The 18,230-nt window shown below is 45.2% G+C and overlaps 1 protein-coding gene across 1 annotated transcript in view; it reads right to left on the bottom strand.

The window, feature by feature from the left end:
• The window catches only part of PPM1F (protein phosphatase, Mg2+/Mn2+ dependent 1F), a 413,152-nt gene that overhangs the window by 247,617 nt on the left and 147,305 nt on the right, over positions 1 to 18,230 (bottom strand). Inside the window, exon 5 of the mRNA XM_069619983.1 lies at positions 8,694 to 8,882. Within this exon, the coding sequence (XP_069476084.1) occupies positions 8,694 to 8,882 (189 nt within the window). The remainder of the gene's footprint in view (positions 1 to 8,693; positions 8,883 to 18,230) is intronic.

Here is an 18,230-nt window from a genome sequence, read left to right as displayed (position 1 = left end):
TTACTTGCCTAAAAACACACCCATCAGAAAAGAGTATTTGGTTTTTACTCACTAAAAATGTGTTTGCCCCAAACTTCCTGTGAGATTACAGAGACTCAGAGATGTCAAGTTGTTGGTTTAAAGGCTTTTTATTACTTGCTTCAGTAAGGTAGCCACTTTCAATAACTGCTAGGTTCCTTCACTGGTAACTTTGCTTGGTCTTCCTCTGGTTTTGGGATATGTCAGGCGCCCAACAACCCTCAATCTGTTCCCCTTTGGTCTCATAATCCCACTAGCATCTTGGGCTTCCCTTTGCATCGTCTTATTCAAAACCATCAGCAGTGGTCTACTTCTCAGTAACACGTTTCAAGGCTTCTAAAGCGTTGGTAATCCAATCCCCAACTATTCAAGAGTTCATCAAAGTCAGTGTAGGATGGGAGCGAAAGTCTTATGCAGCAGCAGAAAAGTTAAAGTTCCTCAGGATACTTGAATTACTAAAATAAAATGCTTTAGAAGGATAACACAATGTATAAGGACCCTACAAAAGGACTCGCTGAAGGTGCACAAGCTGAAAAGTCTGGGCAAGAGGTATGGGTGGACACGACGCATCACACGCCATTCAATCTTGTTTGATGGCTCAATCTGCAGTTTGTGTTCGGGATGGTTAGTCCCACCAGCCAAAGGGAAGGAGTCATCCTCATCAGAGCTCCTCCATCAATAAGAAAACAGAGTCAGGACATGTTAGGGTTGGCTCTTATACTTGCATGTGTGCTGAGCCAGGATTGATGTCACCATCAGAAAGTAGGCTGTTAGTCTGGAGTGTGAGATTAGAATGTTTGGGGTTGAATGGGTTCTAACCCAGGCAGTTAGATTATGTGAGCCTGGGTGGTGGGAGCCAGTGGGCTACTGTCCCTTTCCTCTTTATCTCCTAATGACTTGATGACATCTGATCCTTGTAACAGAAGAACCTTAATAAAGTAACCACTATGCGTACCTGGCCTGTGTATCCTGAGTGTCCCTTGGAGTGAACCCTATGACCAAGAGCCGGTCATAACAATTGGCGACGAGGATGGTCCAAGGTATGGTGAAGGAGGACCTTGGAGTGGACTTCATGAAAGCAAAGATAAGCAGGTACCTGTGTGATGTCATGTGAGAGAGGAGAAGAGACTCTGCTGCGGGGGGTGCAGGCAAGAGGACAAGTGAATGCAAAGAGAGGGAGAGCCCACTGCCCCCATGGACTGTTTAGCGCCCACCACCCAGGGCTGGAAGAGACAGCCTGTCCGAGGAGACCCCTGGGGAGAGGGGAGAGTGACCCGCTGGAGTCCAGGAGTCATTAGATGCTGCCAAAGAGACAGGATAACCGAAATACCCAGGGCTGTTTGAGTCAACCATTCAGGGCTGTGTGAGGCAGTCTGCCTCAGTGGCAGTTGGGACATTCGTGACTTGCTGCTGCCCAGTCAGGGTCTAATTAGGCTGTCTGGAAGGGAGCTATGGACAGGCAAGCAGAGAAGTTTGGCATCCCTTTGCTGCCTAGGCATTCTAAGAGGCTGTCAGTAGAATAGCAGGGAGCCTGCACCTGTGCTACTTTGAATGCTGCCCAGTAGCGTTATCCCTGCGAGGAGAAGGCAGAAAGGGAACTCTGTCTGCAGTGGGAAGTAGCCTTTTTTCCAGTGAAGTAGCGTTTTTGCCACTAAGACATGTACTATGATGTGGTGTCTGCTGCAGACCTTGGTTAGGCAAGGGTGCCTAAGGAGCTGTGCGGTCCGCTGTGCTCAGTGGCAGTTGGAGCTGAGAGACCTGTCAACGAGGGTGGTCTCTGTGAGAATAGTGACATCACAGGACCTGGTGATGGCGATTGAGTGGAATGATGGCTGTACAGCATTCGTTTTCTGGAACTGGTACGGGTTAATTAGCCGGTGTTAAGTGATGTGTGACGTTTCGGAGGATGTGGAGTGAGTTCAGAGTAAGGCACCTGCTGGAACGTGACAACGTGCCGAGGAAATGAGATACGCTGTCGGAGGAAGAGTGTTCTAACCTCATCTAGTGGAGCATTCTATGTGCGGCGACGCACTGTTGGGACTAATGGGCAACGCCGCGTAGCAGAGAGCAATGTTGAGCGAAACAAAGTCGTCTGCCCGCACTGTCCAGCGTATGTTTAACGTGGTGGGCGTCAACAAGCCTGCACTGTCCAGCGTATGTTTAAAGTGGCGGGCCCCAACAAGCTGTGATCAACTGAGGACCTTACCAAGTTTGTTGTATTTTTATCCAGCATTTGACTCAATGCTGTTTATGGAAATGGACTGATGCCTGAACAATGGTGTCAGCGCTGGAAGCGTGTTATGGTTGTTACCACTGTGATATACTGTAGTGAAGATTTTGGATGGGTGATTTCATGAGTGTTGGTAGTGCTTGAGAGTAATTCTGTTGAATGCATAATACGTGGTTTTTGAAAATGTAACCATGAGGTATCGATGTTATTATTAGCAGCATTTTATTGTATTTTCATGATGCACCGCATGTTTAGTTGTAATCATTTTGAGGCATTCTAGGTTATTAGAGTTGCCCGCGTATTGGGACTTGTATGAGGTATATGGTTTTGGTGCATGATCAGAGTGATGTAGTCCACATTATGCATAGCATAACATTTTTGAGGCATTTCAGTGTTTAGAGTTGCCCGCGTACTGGCAACATGAACTTTTAAGAAAAGAGATCTGCAATTCATAATGTGATTATACATATGTCAAACAATTCTTAGTATAACCAGTTTTGAGGCATTGTAGGTTATGTTTTGTCAGTGTGTGTATGGATGTGCAACCCATGAAGACTGCTACAGCGACTGCAGCGCTGCTTGGCCATTAACATTCCATGTGGGGGTGTTTGTACACCGTGTACCTAGTGTCTGATGTATGTATTGGAGGAGTATGTGAGTGTTCTGGGTCAAGTTAGTACATGACCAGGGAGTGGTCAAAGAACTCTGCGGAGTTGGTAGTGTTGTAGTGTGAGTGTGGCCCATGCGGTTAGTCAAGGAACCCTGCGGGTTTTGTAAGAGATTTTAGAGGTTGTGCATGACCAAGAAGTGGTCAAGAAACTTGTAGGAGTTTTGATGGGTTTTGGTTAGTGACTCTGCGGGGTCCAGTGGTATCTAGTAGGAGACTAGTACCAGAAGCTTTGCAAAGTTTTTTGCAAAGCTGTGTTTTTGTGATGATTGGTGGCTCTGAGGAGTTCACATGAAACCTAGTGAAGCTTTTATGCTGTTTTGGATTGTGGCTCTGCGGAGCAGTCCAGAGGCATCTAGCAGGGGACTAGTGCCTGAAGCTGCGTGAAGCTTCTATGTTGTTTTTGAAGGTGTCTAGCTCTGCGGAGTTTACTTGAAGCTGTGTGAAGCTTTGATGTTTTTGGTGACCCTGGAGTTGTTAAGGTCCAGGGATTGCTTGGAATTCTGGGGATGCAAGTTACATTGCATTTAGTGTTTTCTTTTAACTTTAGGTGACTTTTGGAATTGTTCTTGAGTCCGCTCTTGATTAATTTCAGAAGCCTGGCAACGTTTCATCTGCAGCTCTGTTCACTTTGGGGTGTTTATTTGGTTTTGAAGGGCTCATTTGTCTGGTCAACATTTGTAGCGTTATGCTGGTGGTGGTTGTTTAGTGACAGCTGGTTGCGTTTCTTTATTGGTGTGATGAGGTGAGTGACTGGTGATTAGGTGTGTCTGTGTTGCTTGAATTTTGGAATGGATTTGACAGCGGCATGAGTTGTGACTGTGGTTTCTTGGTGACCCAGGTAGATTGTTGGGCTGTTAGTAAGTATCTTGCGCAGTTATGACAGTGCCTGGTTTTTCCCGGTTTTGGGAGTTAGTACTCGGAAGTGGCAGTCCGAGGTTCCTTTGTGGCAGAGAGGAACGGAAGGAGCTTTGTGTTTGGTTGGTCTTGGTAGTGTTGTGGTTTGTTTGCCGAGGTGGGCAGTTAGTGCTCGAAAGTGGCAGTTCGAGGTTCCTTTGTGGCAGGCGGGAACGGAAGGCGATTTGTGATGTTTTGATTTGTTAGGAATGTTAGTTGTGGCGGCTGGGACTGTCATAGGACGTTAGTTACGCCTGTTTGTTCAATCTCTGGGGTTAGCGGAACTCTGCTGAGAGTGAGGTGTGTCTTGCTGTTGTGAAAGTGTGTGTTGTTCTTTATGCAAGAGGAGGAGGTGTTAGGGTTGCTTTCTCTAAGTGTGTGTTTGAGGTGTGTTTGTTTGTTGTAGGAAAGGAGGTGTTAGGGTTGGCTCTTATACTTGCATGTGTGCTGAGCCAGGATTGATGTCACCATCAGAATGTAGGCTGTTAGTCTGGAGTGTGAGATTAGAATGTTTGGGGTTGAATGGGTTCTAACCCAGGCAGTTAGATTATGTGAGCCTGGGTGGTGGGAGCCAGTGGGCTACTGTCCCTTTCCTCTTTATCTCCTAATGACTTGATGACATCTGATCCTTGTAACAGAAGAACCTTAATAAAGTAACCACTGTGCGTACCTGGCCTGTGTATCCTGAGTGTCCCTTGGAGTGAACCCTATGACCAAGAGCCGGTCATAACAGGACAGCAGTGGTCGCTTTACGGTTACTGGAAGGTTATCTCTGGTCTTCAGCTTTGGATCTTCTGTTCCAGTTGTCAACTTGCCTTCTGCCTCAGAAACCTCACCTTTTATTCAGAATTACCATTCGTTCCTTTGCAAACTCTCCCTGCAGTTTACAGAAAAGGGCGGGTGGCAGTCCACTCAGGTCGGCCAGCCTCCCAGTGGGAACAGGTTCCATTCAGGAACATCAGCAGACAAAGGACAGGGGAGTGTCAAACTCCTCCCCTGAACCCTGTCCTCACAGGCTGTTAGGCAAAGTTTGTATGTGGTACCCTCTAGGAACACTACAAACAACTATGACTGCAGGTATAGGGAACCCAACCTTTGGTATAAGCTTGTACTACACAGTTTTGGTAGTGTGTTGAGCAGCCAGGCTCATCTCAAGAGGGGTCAAAGTGAGCTGTAGGGGAGTTACATGGAGATTCACAGTGACAAGTATTCAATAAACTCTTACACACGAGGTGTCTTGAATAAACAATTATTAATTTATCAGTCAGTTAGAATAAGACTTCCTCAGAAGGGAGCAATATAAAAGTAACACACAAATACACTTCAATACTGTACACTCTTAGTTTCTAAATCAGTAAAGACCCTTTTGGGATGGCCCACAGACACAACCTACACCCTCAGGTGACTTCAATCGCATGGGTTTTGGGGACATTAATATCTTACTGTTTGCATTTAGAATACTGTTAGAAGTTGGTAAAAGGAAAAGGTTATTGGAACAAGAGACCACAAATATTCTTAAGCAGGCAATTACTTTTGGATCCCCACAGCAGAGTAATTCAGTATAACGGGCTATGCCTATGTCAATGGGCAAAAGTCTTATATAGGATGAAGCACTTCTGGTAGACAAGTAGAAAAGTCTTTGCACAATGTTTTAGAAGTCTTTGAAGAAAAGAAGAATCAAAGGTAGGGCCACAGGCTGATTAGACTTGTGAGCAGTAGAGGATGCAAGCAACTCTACAATGGGAGGTAAGTTCTCTCAGACTTTACAGTACCTTTGTAGTGAAGAAAAAGTGCAGCAGATGACTTCTGTTCCTGTACAGCTCTGCAGATCTCACTGTACCGGAGCCGCAGTCGTGGGGACAAGAGGGAGGACTTCTGGGGACTCTGCAATGGGACAGTCACCGCTCGCAACCGGCAATCTTTCCAACAAGTGGGACTTCAGTGTTTCAGCTCCTAGCGACTCCCGCAAATAGCAACATCGTGGTTTCTGGCTGTCGAGATGGACTTTCCTCACTTCTGGGGTCCCGCACTCTGTTGAGGGGCTCAGGCTCGGTCAGTCCTGCTTCCTGGGAGTCCAGAAGATCTTCCTGCAGCTCTTGGCCAACTTAAAAGCAATGCACACAATATGTGTTCCTCTTCCTGGCTCTACGGTTTCCAGCAGCAGCAACTCTGTGGAAATTTAACCAGCTCCGAGAAGGATGCCCAGGTGGCTTACTTTGGAGTTGATTGGTCTCACCAACTCAAGAGGAGAAGTCATCCTTGCAGGGGCTTCTCTGGCGATACGAATTTGGAGTTTCAGCAGAGTAGCACGGCTTCACCTGGCAAACCAACGGTCCAGGAATTGCAGCAGGCGTCCTCTTCAAGTTCTTCTTCGGTTCCTTCGTCCAGCAGTCAACTCTGCCTTCCAAGCCAAAAGCCTCGCCTTTTATTCAGTTCTCTCTCATTCATTCCAGCCCAGCTGTCAGTCACCCAGCAGGGTGGCTGTCCTTGCAGGACAGTCAGACGGTCAACCACCACAGATTGCATTTGGGTCTCCTAGCAGACTAAGCACAGGGAGTTTCGGGCACCCCCCTCACTTCCTGCCTACCCCAGACACCCTGGAGCCAGAGGCGGGCTTCACTTGTGAATGGTGAATGGGACAAAACCTGGTTTGGCCCGCAGAGTAAATCTCAAGCAGGACCTTTCCACATTTACAGGGGCCATTTTGACAACAATGGCACCCTTGGGTGCTTTACTGCAGCTGCGAACAAAGCCCGCAGTAAAGGCACACCACGGTAGTTAAAATGAAACCACTGCCACCAGCCATTCAGTGAGAAAGGGGTTACATAAAAATTTGACATGAGAAGCTAGATAATGGGTAACCTCCCCCCCCCCACCCTCCCAGCACCCTATTGTAAATAGTGTGTGTTGGGTCTAGAAAGTTACAAATGTAAGTAAAGTCAATTTCACTTTACTGCTCTTGGAAACAGTGGTTTATCCAAGAGAAGGTATTTAATCCTTTGGGAAATCTGAAAGACTTCCCTGTGCCACTGCACTGAAGGTGCAGTGTGACACAATGTAAAAGATGATGCCTATGGAGATTGTCAGACTCCACAACCAAAAGAAACACGGAGTTCAAAATCACATTAAAATACATGAGAGAGTGGGGAAAAAGGGTCTTTTACTCTCCAGGTTAAAGAAAAGTCCTCAAAATTCAGCAAAGTTGCTAGGGGTCTCTAAGGTGGAGGGAATTATTCTCCCTAATGGACACAGTGGAGCCTAGAAGGGGACACACAGACCCCCCTCCCAGAATGGTAAAAGAAAGTCTAACAAAAGGACAACCACACAAGAAATGTCGAAAGAAAAAAAAAGGAGCCATCATGTTAGAACATAAGTGATCATTTGGTGCATAACTGAGGCTGTGAAAACAGTGTCCGGTAAATAATAGCACAAAAGTTGTTAGAACACGTCCACTGCCTCCAGCCATAACTATAGGTTTGTCAGTGCACCTAAAAAGTCACAGGAGCAGAGAGAAGGGGGATACTAGGTATCCCCTTAGCACTCCACACAGAACGGTGTGTGCTAATCTCTAATAAGTTAAAGTTTTAGGAAGGATACAAAGTATCTTTCTTCCCTTAAGAACAGTAGTTCTTAGGGAACATTTAAAAATCTCAAAGGAAAACCTAAAGGAGAACCCAAAGGGTCCCTAGCAACAGTGCACAGAGGGTGCTGTGTACTGCAAAAGTGTAACACAGATGCCTTTTAGGAGCTATGGAGGGAAGCAAGACCCCATAGTGTAAGGTAAAACATAAAGTCAGAGCAAATAAGAATAAATGAGGGGAGGAGAGAAAGAAAAAAGGTCCAGCAAAAAGTGCTGTGGGTGGTGCCCAAAAGCTCCCAATAAAATATTGCTTTAAATACCCATACAGTACCTTTGTAACGTTTTAACCAAAATGTATAGCTAATAAGTCTACTTTTGTCGGCAATACTCGAATCCCAAAAAAAAAGTCCCAAACATTTTTTTGGTCACCCAAGATAGCAAATAATTTGCTCTAGTCCAGCTCCATGAGTCACTGCCCAATTACTGAGCACCTGAAACAATGGAAACACTTTCTCAAACAAGTTCCTAACCCCTTGGATTGTCAGACAAATGTACAAGACCCCATCTGCGGCAATAACACCCCACTCTCATGACATCAGACACTTTGAATAACATACCTTCATGACATGTACGAGACTATGCCAAAAACATTAGTGCCCTTCGACTGAAAACAGACAAAAGACTATTCTATGGGAAGGTGCCCACTCAGGAGGGTCTAAGATTAGGTTTTAGCACACAGATATGAAACTCCATTTGACTCTGCAAGAACATTTCACTGTGAACCATTAGGATGAACTGGCCATACACTCTTAAAATGTCTATGGGATGCTGAACTATGTAGCCCTCTGAAGTAACTCCGATATTTGTTGCATTTTTACTGTTTCATAATGCACAGCACAGATTATCCACTATTTGATATAAGCGTTATAGCAGAGCTGAAAGGAGCCCCTTTAATGAACGATAATAGTATCACCACTCACCCCTTGGGACAAAGACTCTGCCTGGTCCCTCACCAGTACACAAGTGTACATTTGATATGACATTCACATATATAATGTCCGTCTGTGATGTCTCGTCTTGATATCATCCGGACATTCCCCGACCACCAGGTTCATGTATCAACCATTATAGAATGTTATGTCTTATGTACAGCGCTCATTGAGGCACTATGCTCTTGGCTACAAATTCACACAAATACAAAAGCTAAAATGCAAAGCGGTTAATCAGAGGTGGGAATCCTTCAAGTGAGGCCACTTGCATTGGGGTTTAGGGAAAAACTAATCTTGCTATAAAAGTCTCACCTTTCTCTTGGCTTGCTTGAGAAACATGGTGTCGGTGTAGGCAAAGGATTCACGCAGTGCTTTTGCTGGATTTGTTGCAAATTCTGCATGGTGTGCCAGGTTCACATGAACATGAGTCGCTGCGTAGTTGGCAGCATCCACCCCACCATGGCCATCAAACACTGCAAAGAAAGCATGATCCACGCTATCCTGAAGAGAGGTAGAAAACAATTACCAGCAACTGGAAAAACAGAATAATTAGCATCATGTGTGACGGTCAGGTTGCATCCGGTTTACAACGCATTTATGCAGACAATGAGAGAGAGGTTGCCACTCGAACTCGCACCTGAAAATAGGATGTCACCATATATAGTGATGTATGCATCCCTGACCACATGTGACTGCACTAGCTCATCCAAGATCAGCCAATAACATCAGCATGGTGAATGCTTCAACATTATGGCATAATGTCCTAGTTACACCATTCCCCACACACACTTTTCTGAGGTCCATAACAGAAGGACTGGTATGTTGCCTTTGTATTACCTGCAGAATCGTCTTAATGAGGATTATCCATCATACACTTTTAAACAGTATGTTTGGAAGGTGAAAAGTCAATACATTCCAAAGACATGGTTCTTAAACTTCCAAGGAGTCCAAGCCTCTTTTGCTGTAGCTAACATGCACATCTCTCTTCAATCACCTACACATTTTCCCTAAACCCAACTGGTCTGGAAACAACGATTTTAGGCATGTAACCTTATAGGTATCCCATGTAAAAGATGCATTCATAACCCCTGCACCCCGCATTGCCCTTCCCGCCGTTCTGACATCTGTAAGCCCGGAAGTGCCATCCTTGGCCACCCCAGTTCATTGCTTTCTCATCTAAGTCTTGGAGAAGTGTCTCCGAAGCTAAAACCATAACACAGATATTGAAGAAGCCAACTGCTGACTGAGACATGCCTGCAGCCCTGAGGCCTATCACTGATCTACCATTCACAGCTAAAGCATGCAAACGTATATTGACTGCACAGCTCTCATCCTACATTGAAAAGGACTGCCTCCTTTAGGGATCTTCAACCAGGCTTCCATATCCACAGTGGCATTGAAATCATTCTTCTAGATGTCACACACAAGCTATACAAGACAGTTAAATGGCTGTGCCAATTTTATAATGGACCTCTGCCGGCTTTTGAACAGTCTGAATTGTAACCTTCGGCTGCACGTAAAACAAGACCAGCCCAGTCTAGGATCCTTTTTAAAAGGGGTTTAGTGTCCCCCTGTAGATCTCATGAAAATCACAAAATGTACATTAACAGTACTTAGCTACATCTTAAACCAGATGGGACTTCCAGCAGAGCTCAAGGGCTATTGGAGTGTCTGCTTCTCATCCTGGCCAGGACGAACACCGAATGCCTCCCAGTCAACAGAGGCAAAACTGAGTATGTGGTGGTCGGTGCCACCAAGTCACAAATTCACAATTTAGAAGCCACATTTCGATGAGATGGATTTCTAGAATCTGGCCTGGTGGTCCGGTTTTAGGATGCCACCCCAGTTATGGTGATCAGGAAGCTCAGAGTTTAGTCAATACCCAACCAAGGTTGCACTGGAGTGCCATCAAGGCTTAGTCTCAGGAGGGTGTGCGCATGGTCAGTGGTCCTCAATTATTTCACACAGGATAATCTACAATATTTCAGCTTAGAAAGTCAGTTATAAAATTAGTTATTCATTTAGGCCTTTAGAACACACTGACAATTGCAGGTGGGATTATCATGCAACAAACTATAATACAAATCTATACAATCACCAGTATGTTCATTCAATAGACATCCTAGACAACAGCGACATCTCAGATTGGTGAACCATCATAGATGGACCCTTTATTCACCTGCATCTGATGTAATACCTTAGGGAGCACACTCTTGTTTCACTTCCTTGACATTTAAGTCTACATTTAAGTCTACATTGGGTGTCATCCAACACAACGGCCGAACCCCCAAGTAGACCCCATGTGGAGTATTTATTTTAATACAAGGTCAGTCAGGTTTGTGGGCACAGTACCAGCCCTCATTTGTAGCAGTTTGTATTTTTTTTTTTTTTTTAAACACCCGTTTACCTTAGAACCAGTAACCATGCCTCCAAGTAATCTGGTGTTATGATATATGATATGGCATTTATAACGCGCCTATATACAAGTGTTTCAAATTGGGAGTGCCACAGACCAGGTCCCGAAAAAGGCAGACTATGTCAAAAACTGCCGAAACGGCTACAGAAGGGACAGGACCTTAAAACACCTCTAGCTAACATATAGTGACGTCGACCAGGATAGGTCAGGTGACCTTCTCAACAGTAACAGATCATGATTTGGACACTGTGACCCACACAGAAACTCATAGGTCTAACTTCTTGGAGACCCACCAGGAGTACAGACTCACAGTAATACATAGGTCATAGCAACACCGAAATAGCAAAGACATCACTGTATATTCAAGGTCCATACACATGCAAATGACCGTATAATGTATTTATTCACTTAGGTCTCTCTATGTAACATTGGGATATATCATTCCTTTTCTGAATGTGTGTATATTGATTCTTGTTTTGTTACCCGTTCGTGTACTATTTGATTTAATGTATATTATATATAAACTCTCGAGTACATGAATAATTACAAGAGCACGAGATGTTAAATACTCTGTTTTGTCACTGTATGTTTGAAATATTGTGGAAAAATAATCAATGAAAAAAATGTTAAAACGAAATAGGTTGGTGTCTGAGACAAACCTTGTACATCTAAAAAATTAGAAAACCACTTAGGTTGTGATTGCAATTTGTTATTGCTGGGAATGCTGGTAACCTGGAGACATTCACTGTCATTCATGATGGAAAAAGTAATGCATACCCCTGTGCATACATATGACATATTGGGACCATTTTTTTGTTATACAGCATATTTACCCTAGACCCTAATATAGAGAGTATCCCCTTCAGTTAAACATGTTAAAATACAGTGTTTTCTGTAATAGGGACAGTTCCAACTAATGCAGTGGCATTGGAAATGCCACAACATTCAGCATAATTGTTACAACACAGGACCTTGTTGCCATTTAATCCACCATGTGGTACACAGAGAAATACTTGGGGAACTGCTCATTGGGAATAAAGAGCACAAGCTGTTAAATTTCCCTTCGAGACAACGGAGTACACATTGAGCTTCAAAGAGGAACAGACTAATGAGATCATCGGAGGCCCCTCGATATTGAACACTGCTGGGGCAGGTCAGCATTCAGTTATAACCTTAACAGGAGAAGATCTTTTAAAAAGAAATTAGAAGTGCTTTCGAACAGAACTACACAGCCATTTCTTACGGGAATACCAAAGAGCAAATATTATATTGCTAGGACTCATAGTAAGGAATGAACCTGTGCTGTTCCTTGAGGACAAGGAATACATGTCCTGCTACAGCCATATAGCAACCAAGTGTAACCGGGACCTAATGGTCTTAACCATCACTATAGCCCAACAAATTCCCGAAAAAATACAAGATCAACTAACAGCCGAGGAAGAATAATGTCTCGGGAATATGACACTGGCAAATGCCAGAGACAAACTGGCTGAGACCAACTCACAATTGGACCAATTTGAAACAGGCACTGGAGAAGAAGACTAAAAAACTTGCTGAAGACATCAAGGACTTCAAAATGGAAATAGTTTACCCATAACTAGCACCAGAAATATCAAGATAACAAGGAAAAGAAAAGAGCATAAACGCTGCCAGGGAGATTCAAACAGAGGAGAAGATGGGTAACGTTCTCAGATACCTCCAGTTCAGACTCGGCACCTGAAGACCAATCGGACTACAACTACCCCTACTTTTTTAGGACAAGGGAAGCCCAGATGCCAGTTCTGGGTCCATTCCAACAGGACCAGCTCGGATACCCCAATTGAAGACCCTACAGGCCACGCAGGCGGACGTAGCAGAGATAAATGAAAACGAGAGTATTCTACCTAACTTGTCTGGAAAATGTTTCTCGACAGATTAAGAATCCATTTTGGCGAAAGGCCCTCAGTTTGTACCTTTGAATCCAACTAATTGGTTTGCCCTCGAAGCGGAAATAAAAAAAAGTTCTGCAAAATCAGACTAAAATCCTTCTTTAAGAGACACAGGACTAAGGATGAAGTTGACATTTAACCCCAATGAAAATCAAATACATCGGGAGATTATCTCCTTTGAAAAATGTGTACTAAAGGAAGTAGCAACGCTACAGTCTAGGAAACAGACAAGACACAAGCTATCGGTCAATGAAAGAGCGGCCCTGAAGTTCCTCAGTAACAACACGGAAGTTGTCATCAAGCCGGCCGACAAAGGGGGAGGCATTGTTATCCAGTCCATGGAACAATGTCAACAGATGGTGGGAGATCTTATCAATGATGAAAACTACAGGAGACTCTGAATAGACCCCAAAGTGGAAATATTACAACAGAAGGAAGATGCAACCCAGTACGCTTATGAACACAGATGGATTACTAAAAATGAGTTGGGAGTATTTGAACAACTCTCAAAGCAGAATCCCGGCATTCTATGCACTGCCGCAAATACACAAGGCTCCGAGTAAGCCACCAGGAAGACCAATAGTATCGGGCTGCGGCTCAATTCTAGAGCCTCTATTTGAATTCATTGATCATTTCTTGAAAGCCCTGAGCAAGGAAACCACCTCGTACCACAAAGATGCTATGAATACCATCTCATACTTTGAGAACACAGCTTTTAACCAAGCAGATAAAATATTGTTGACCATGGACATAAGGGCGCTGTATACAAGCATTCCCCAGGAAGCAGTGCTTGAATGCACCAGAAGAACAAGTTATTTACCAACTAACGTTCTTTGGACTGGATGTTCCTCATCTTGTGATAATTCGTTATCGGCAGCTTCGCTGCTTCAGAATGTTTTTTTTTTTTCCGGCAGAGGGCGCTGTGCTAGAGGTCGTGGCGTCGACTGTCCCTCGACGCGCTCCATACCGTGTCGACGTCACTGATGGTGTAAGTAGCTCGAGCCGCGCCCGTTGGCTTCAGTTCTGTTTTTTCGAGGAAATACTCGTGGAACATCCAGGCGTATGCTGTGACTGATAGGCCCATCGTGAGAGGAAATTGTAAGAAAAGGCAAACTGTACTTGGCGGTAGGCTGGGAGGGTCGATGAGGAATACGTGGGAGGAACATCCAGTTGAAAGAACATTACAGTTGGTAAGTCATTTGTTCTTCGAATGGCTTGTGTCCTCCCACGTATTCCTCATCTTGTGATAGACTCCCATAGCAGTGATCAATTTGGAGGTAGGAGTGCTAGTTTTTGGTTTCATGGACAGAGTGAAGTACCGCTCTGTCAAATAGTCCCTCATTGGAGGAAGAGGCATCTAAGCAGTAATGCTTGATAAAAGTATGCATTGATGCCCATGTTGCAGCCAAGCAAATGTCTTTTGCAGGGACTCCTCTCTTCAAAGCCGCAGAAGTAGCCATTCCCCTAGTGGAGTGAGCACGTAGCCCATCCGGTGGAACTTTTCCTGCTAATCTGAAGCATTCCAATATAGGTATAATGATCCAGCGAGATACAGTTTCTTTTGTCACCGCTAACCCCAATTTACGACCTGTGTTACCCACAAAGAGTTGGTCGTCTTGACGTAATTTTGTCATTCTTGAAATGTAAAAGCTAAGGGCCCCCTTGGGGTCCAGCCAATGTAATCTCTCCTCTTCTTTTCCCAAATGAGGAGGAGGATAGAAAGTTGGTAAAAAAAAATGTCTGCGACAAATGGAAGTCGGAAACTACTTTCGGTAAGAAAGATGGTTTAACTTTCAGAACTACCTTGTCCTTGTAAAATGTGGTGTATGGAGGTTTACGAGAGACCCTGTAGTTCACTAACCCCGCGAGCTGATGTTAATGCCACAAGAAGAACAGTCTTTAGTGTTAAAAGCCTAAATGGACAGGAGTGCAGAGGCTCAAATGGTATACATGTTAGGAATTTAAGAACTAAATTTAAATCCCAAGTTGGAACATGAAATGGTATTGGTGGATATACATTTGTAAGTCCTTTCAGGAACTGTATTATTAATGGTATTTTAAAGTAAGAAACCTCTTCCGAGGAGCGCTTAAAAATGGACAGCGCAGCAAGATATCCTTTGATTGTTCCGATCTGGAGCACCAGATTGGCTATATGTAATAGAAAAAGCACCATTGGTGTGCTACATTGAAAAGGGTCCACATCCCTATCTTTTCACCAGTTACTGAACTTATTCCAAGGACACCGGTACAAGGATTTCGTTGCTGGCCTCCTGGCTGAAAGCAAAATCTCCATTACGTCATCCGGAAGATCCCAATTCTTGTATCTCAACCTCTCAGAAACCATGCATGAAGGTTGAGTGCGTTGACCTCTGGATTGAGAACCTGACCTTCCTCTTGCGAGAGAAGATCCTTTCTTTGTGGAAGACGTACTGGAGGGCAGATGGACATGGCCAGAAGGTCCGGGTACCACGTCCTCCTGGCCCAGTCCGGGGCAATTAAGATCATGGTTTTACTGAACTTTCTCAACCTCCTGATTACTTGAGGAATCGCGGGGACTGGAGGAAACGCGTACAGCAGGGGAAAAGCCCAATCCACTACGAACGCGTCTCCTAGAGCTCCTCTCGGTGGAAATTCCCTTGAGCAATACTGATCGCACTTCCGGTTTACCGTGGTTGCGAACAGATCCACTTGAGGGGTTCCCAAAAGGGCGAAGATCCCCAGAAGGACTTCCTAAGCTAACTCACTCATGGGAGACTGTGCTCTGCCTGATCAGAGCGTATGCTGCCGTGTTCTGCTCTCCGGCTAGGTGAACTGCCGATAGAGAGATTCCATCTTATATCGCCAGAACCAAAGCTGCATTGCCTCTCTGCACAGAGGTAGTGATTCTACGCCTCCTCTTTTGTTGAGGTAGTAAATGGCCACTGTGTTGTCCGTCATTATCAGGGCATTCTTTCTCTGTACGGAGGGCAGGAAGGCCTTCGGCGCTAGTCTGATTGCCCTCAGCTCCAATAGGTTGATGTGTAGTTTGGATTCTGATAGAGACCAAAGTCCGCTGATTGTCAGATCGTTGGTGTGAGCTCCCCACCCCGCGAGTGAGGTGTCCGTCACTACTGTCATCTCCGGCCAAGGTTGCCAAAAAGATTCTCCCTTGAGGATGTTGTCGTTGCAAACCCACCATGATAGATCCTGAGCAACTGCACTCAGAACTTGCAGAAGATCTGACATATTCCCCGAGAATTGGGACCACTGAGTTCTGAGGTCCCATTGGAGGGATCTCATTCTCAGTCTGGCCTCTGGCACCAGAATAATGCAGGATGCCATGAGGCCGAGCAACCTCAGGAAATCGAAGGACGGCAGATGCTGGGCTATCTGGAATTTTGTTACCATCTGCTGGATGTGGAGAGCTCTCACCTCGGGCGGCGAGGCTTTGCCCGAGGAAGTGTCCAAGACTGCTCCGATATACTGGAGTTGTTGGGATGGTATCATGTGAAAGTTCTTGAAATTGAGGGAGAAGCCCAGGTTGTGGAGGAAGTGGCAGGTGATCGACAGATGTTCCTGAGCTTGTTCTAGAGAACGTGCTCCGATTAGCCATCGTCCAGGTAGGGGTAGACGTGAATCCCCCCTCTACTGAGGCTCGCTGCCACCACCACCATCAGTTTGGTGAAAACCCTCGGAGCGGAGGTCAGCCCGAATGGCAGAACTCGAAACTGATAGTGAGAACCAGGTATTTTCTGTGCTTGGGATGGTTTGGCACATGGAAATAAGCATCCTGAAGGTCCAATGATACCAACCAGTCTTGGAGTTGAAGAGCCTGAAGGATCCGAGTAAGGGTTACCATCTTGAACTTGTCCTTTCTGAGGAATTTGTTAAAATTTCTCAAGTCCAAGATGGGTCTTAATCCTCGGTCCTTTTTGGGGATGAGAAAATAGGGGGAGTACCAGCCCTTGTTCCTCTCCGCTACAGGTACATGTTCTATTGCACCTTTCTCTAGCAGGGTTATAATTTCCTGCCAAAGGAGCGGGTCTGGAATTTTGGTAGAGCTGGCTCCTGGTGGATGATCGTGAGGTCTTTTTAGGAAGGGAAGGCAGTAACCTTGGGCTGTTTCCAGTGCCCAAGCATCTGAAGTAATGCCTCGCCATTCTTTCAGATGCTGAGAGATGCTGCCTCCCACTGGTGTTTTGTATGATAAAACCTCAGATTTGGAGGCGGCTGCAGGAGCGGCTGAGGGCATAGATGTCGTTCCTGAAGAAGGCTTTGTAGTCTTTCCTCATCCACCACGAATGACATTCCTTTTGCCCCTTTAAAAAGCCTGTCCTCTACCAACAGAGGAGTAGTATCGAAAAGGACGACCCCTCTAAGAAAATGAGCCCGGATAGGGTTTCTGAGGCTGTCGCATGGAGGCACCAAGGGATTTAGCTGCTGCTTTCGAGGTCTGTAGTTTTTCTAGGCTCTCATCAGCCTTACTACCAAACAGCCTCGAGCCATGGGGCAAACCCCGACTTTCTCAACCACGCAAATCTGCGTAGCACTGTGCTTGATGCCATGGACCTGCTAATACTATTAGCAGTATCCAGTCCAGACTGGAGACATTCCCCCATTGCCTCCTTCCCGTCATGGACTATATTCAGGAAGCCTTCTCTTTCCTCGCCTTCCAGAATATGTTCAGCCGCCGCCGAAATGCATTCCCACAGGGTATGTGTGAACCTGGCCAGGGTACAGGTGACATTGGTCGATTACCCAAAGTAAAACCTTTACAAGCCCAGGAAGCAACCTTTTTATCCTCCCTGTCCGGAAGTATGGTTGGGTATACTGTCTGCCTGGAAGTAGTACGGCCTGAATAACCAGACTTTCTAGCGTAGGGTATTTATTCAGGTATTCTGGATCAGAAGTAGAAGTTCTGTACTTCTTTGGAAGATTGCTGTCTACTGCAGCAATGCTATCAGGTTTTTCCCAGTTCCTTTCAACTGTCCTTTGGAGCGCCCTATGGAAAGGGAGAGCTGGGTCTTTCCGGGGTCCCCGGACTATAATGTCCGTCATATCATCTTGCTCAAACGTAGGGGAGGCTCTTCCCCAACCCATATGTTCAATCACCCTACTCATCAAATTCCTATACCCTGAGTCTGCATGTTCTGCAGGATCAGGTGCAGCAAACTCCAATTCAGGTGATGTGTCCACACCACTAGCAAAATGCAGAGTTTCACATAGGTCTCTCATTTTTGTTTCAGGGCTTATAAGTTCCTCTGGAACTTGTCTAGTACCATGTTTTACTCCAAAAGGAGTGACATCTTCATCCTCTGAGCCAGATTCTTCAAAGAATTGAAGACATGGACCTAAAAAAGTTCGATTTGGGTAAAGGTGTAAACCTTCTCTCTTCCTCCTGATTTTTCGTCGAAGAAATATATGTTTTCTTTGAATGGGTCGAAGGAACCTTCGACACACTCGACTAAGCCTTCGATAAAGACTACGAGGATAATATAGGCTTCGTTGTCGAAGCTGTCAGCGCCG

The sequence above is a fragment of the Ambystoma mexicanum genome, chromosome 10, assembly GCF_040938575.1.
Source record: "Ambystoma mexicanum isolate Mex_15411 chromosome 10, UKY_AmexF1_1, whole genome shotgun sequence".
NCBI classification, from domain to species: Eukaryota; Metazoa; Chordata; class Amphibia; order Caudata; family Ambystomatidae; genus Ambystoma; species Ambystoma mexicanum.
Note: the sequence above shows the minus strand (reverse complement) of the source record. Positions and strands in the feature narration are given on the sequence as shown.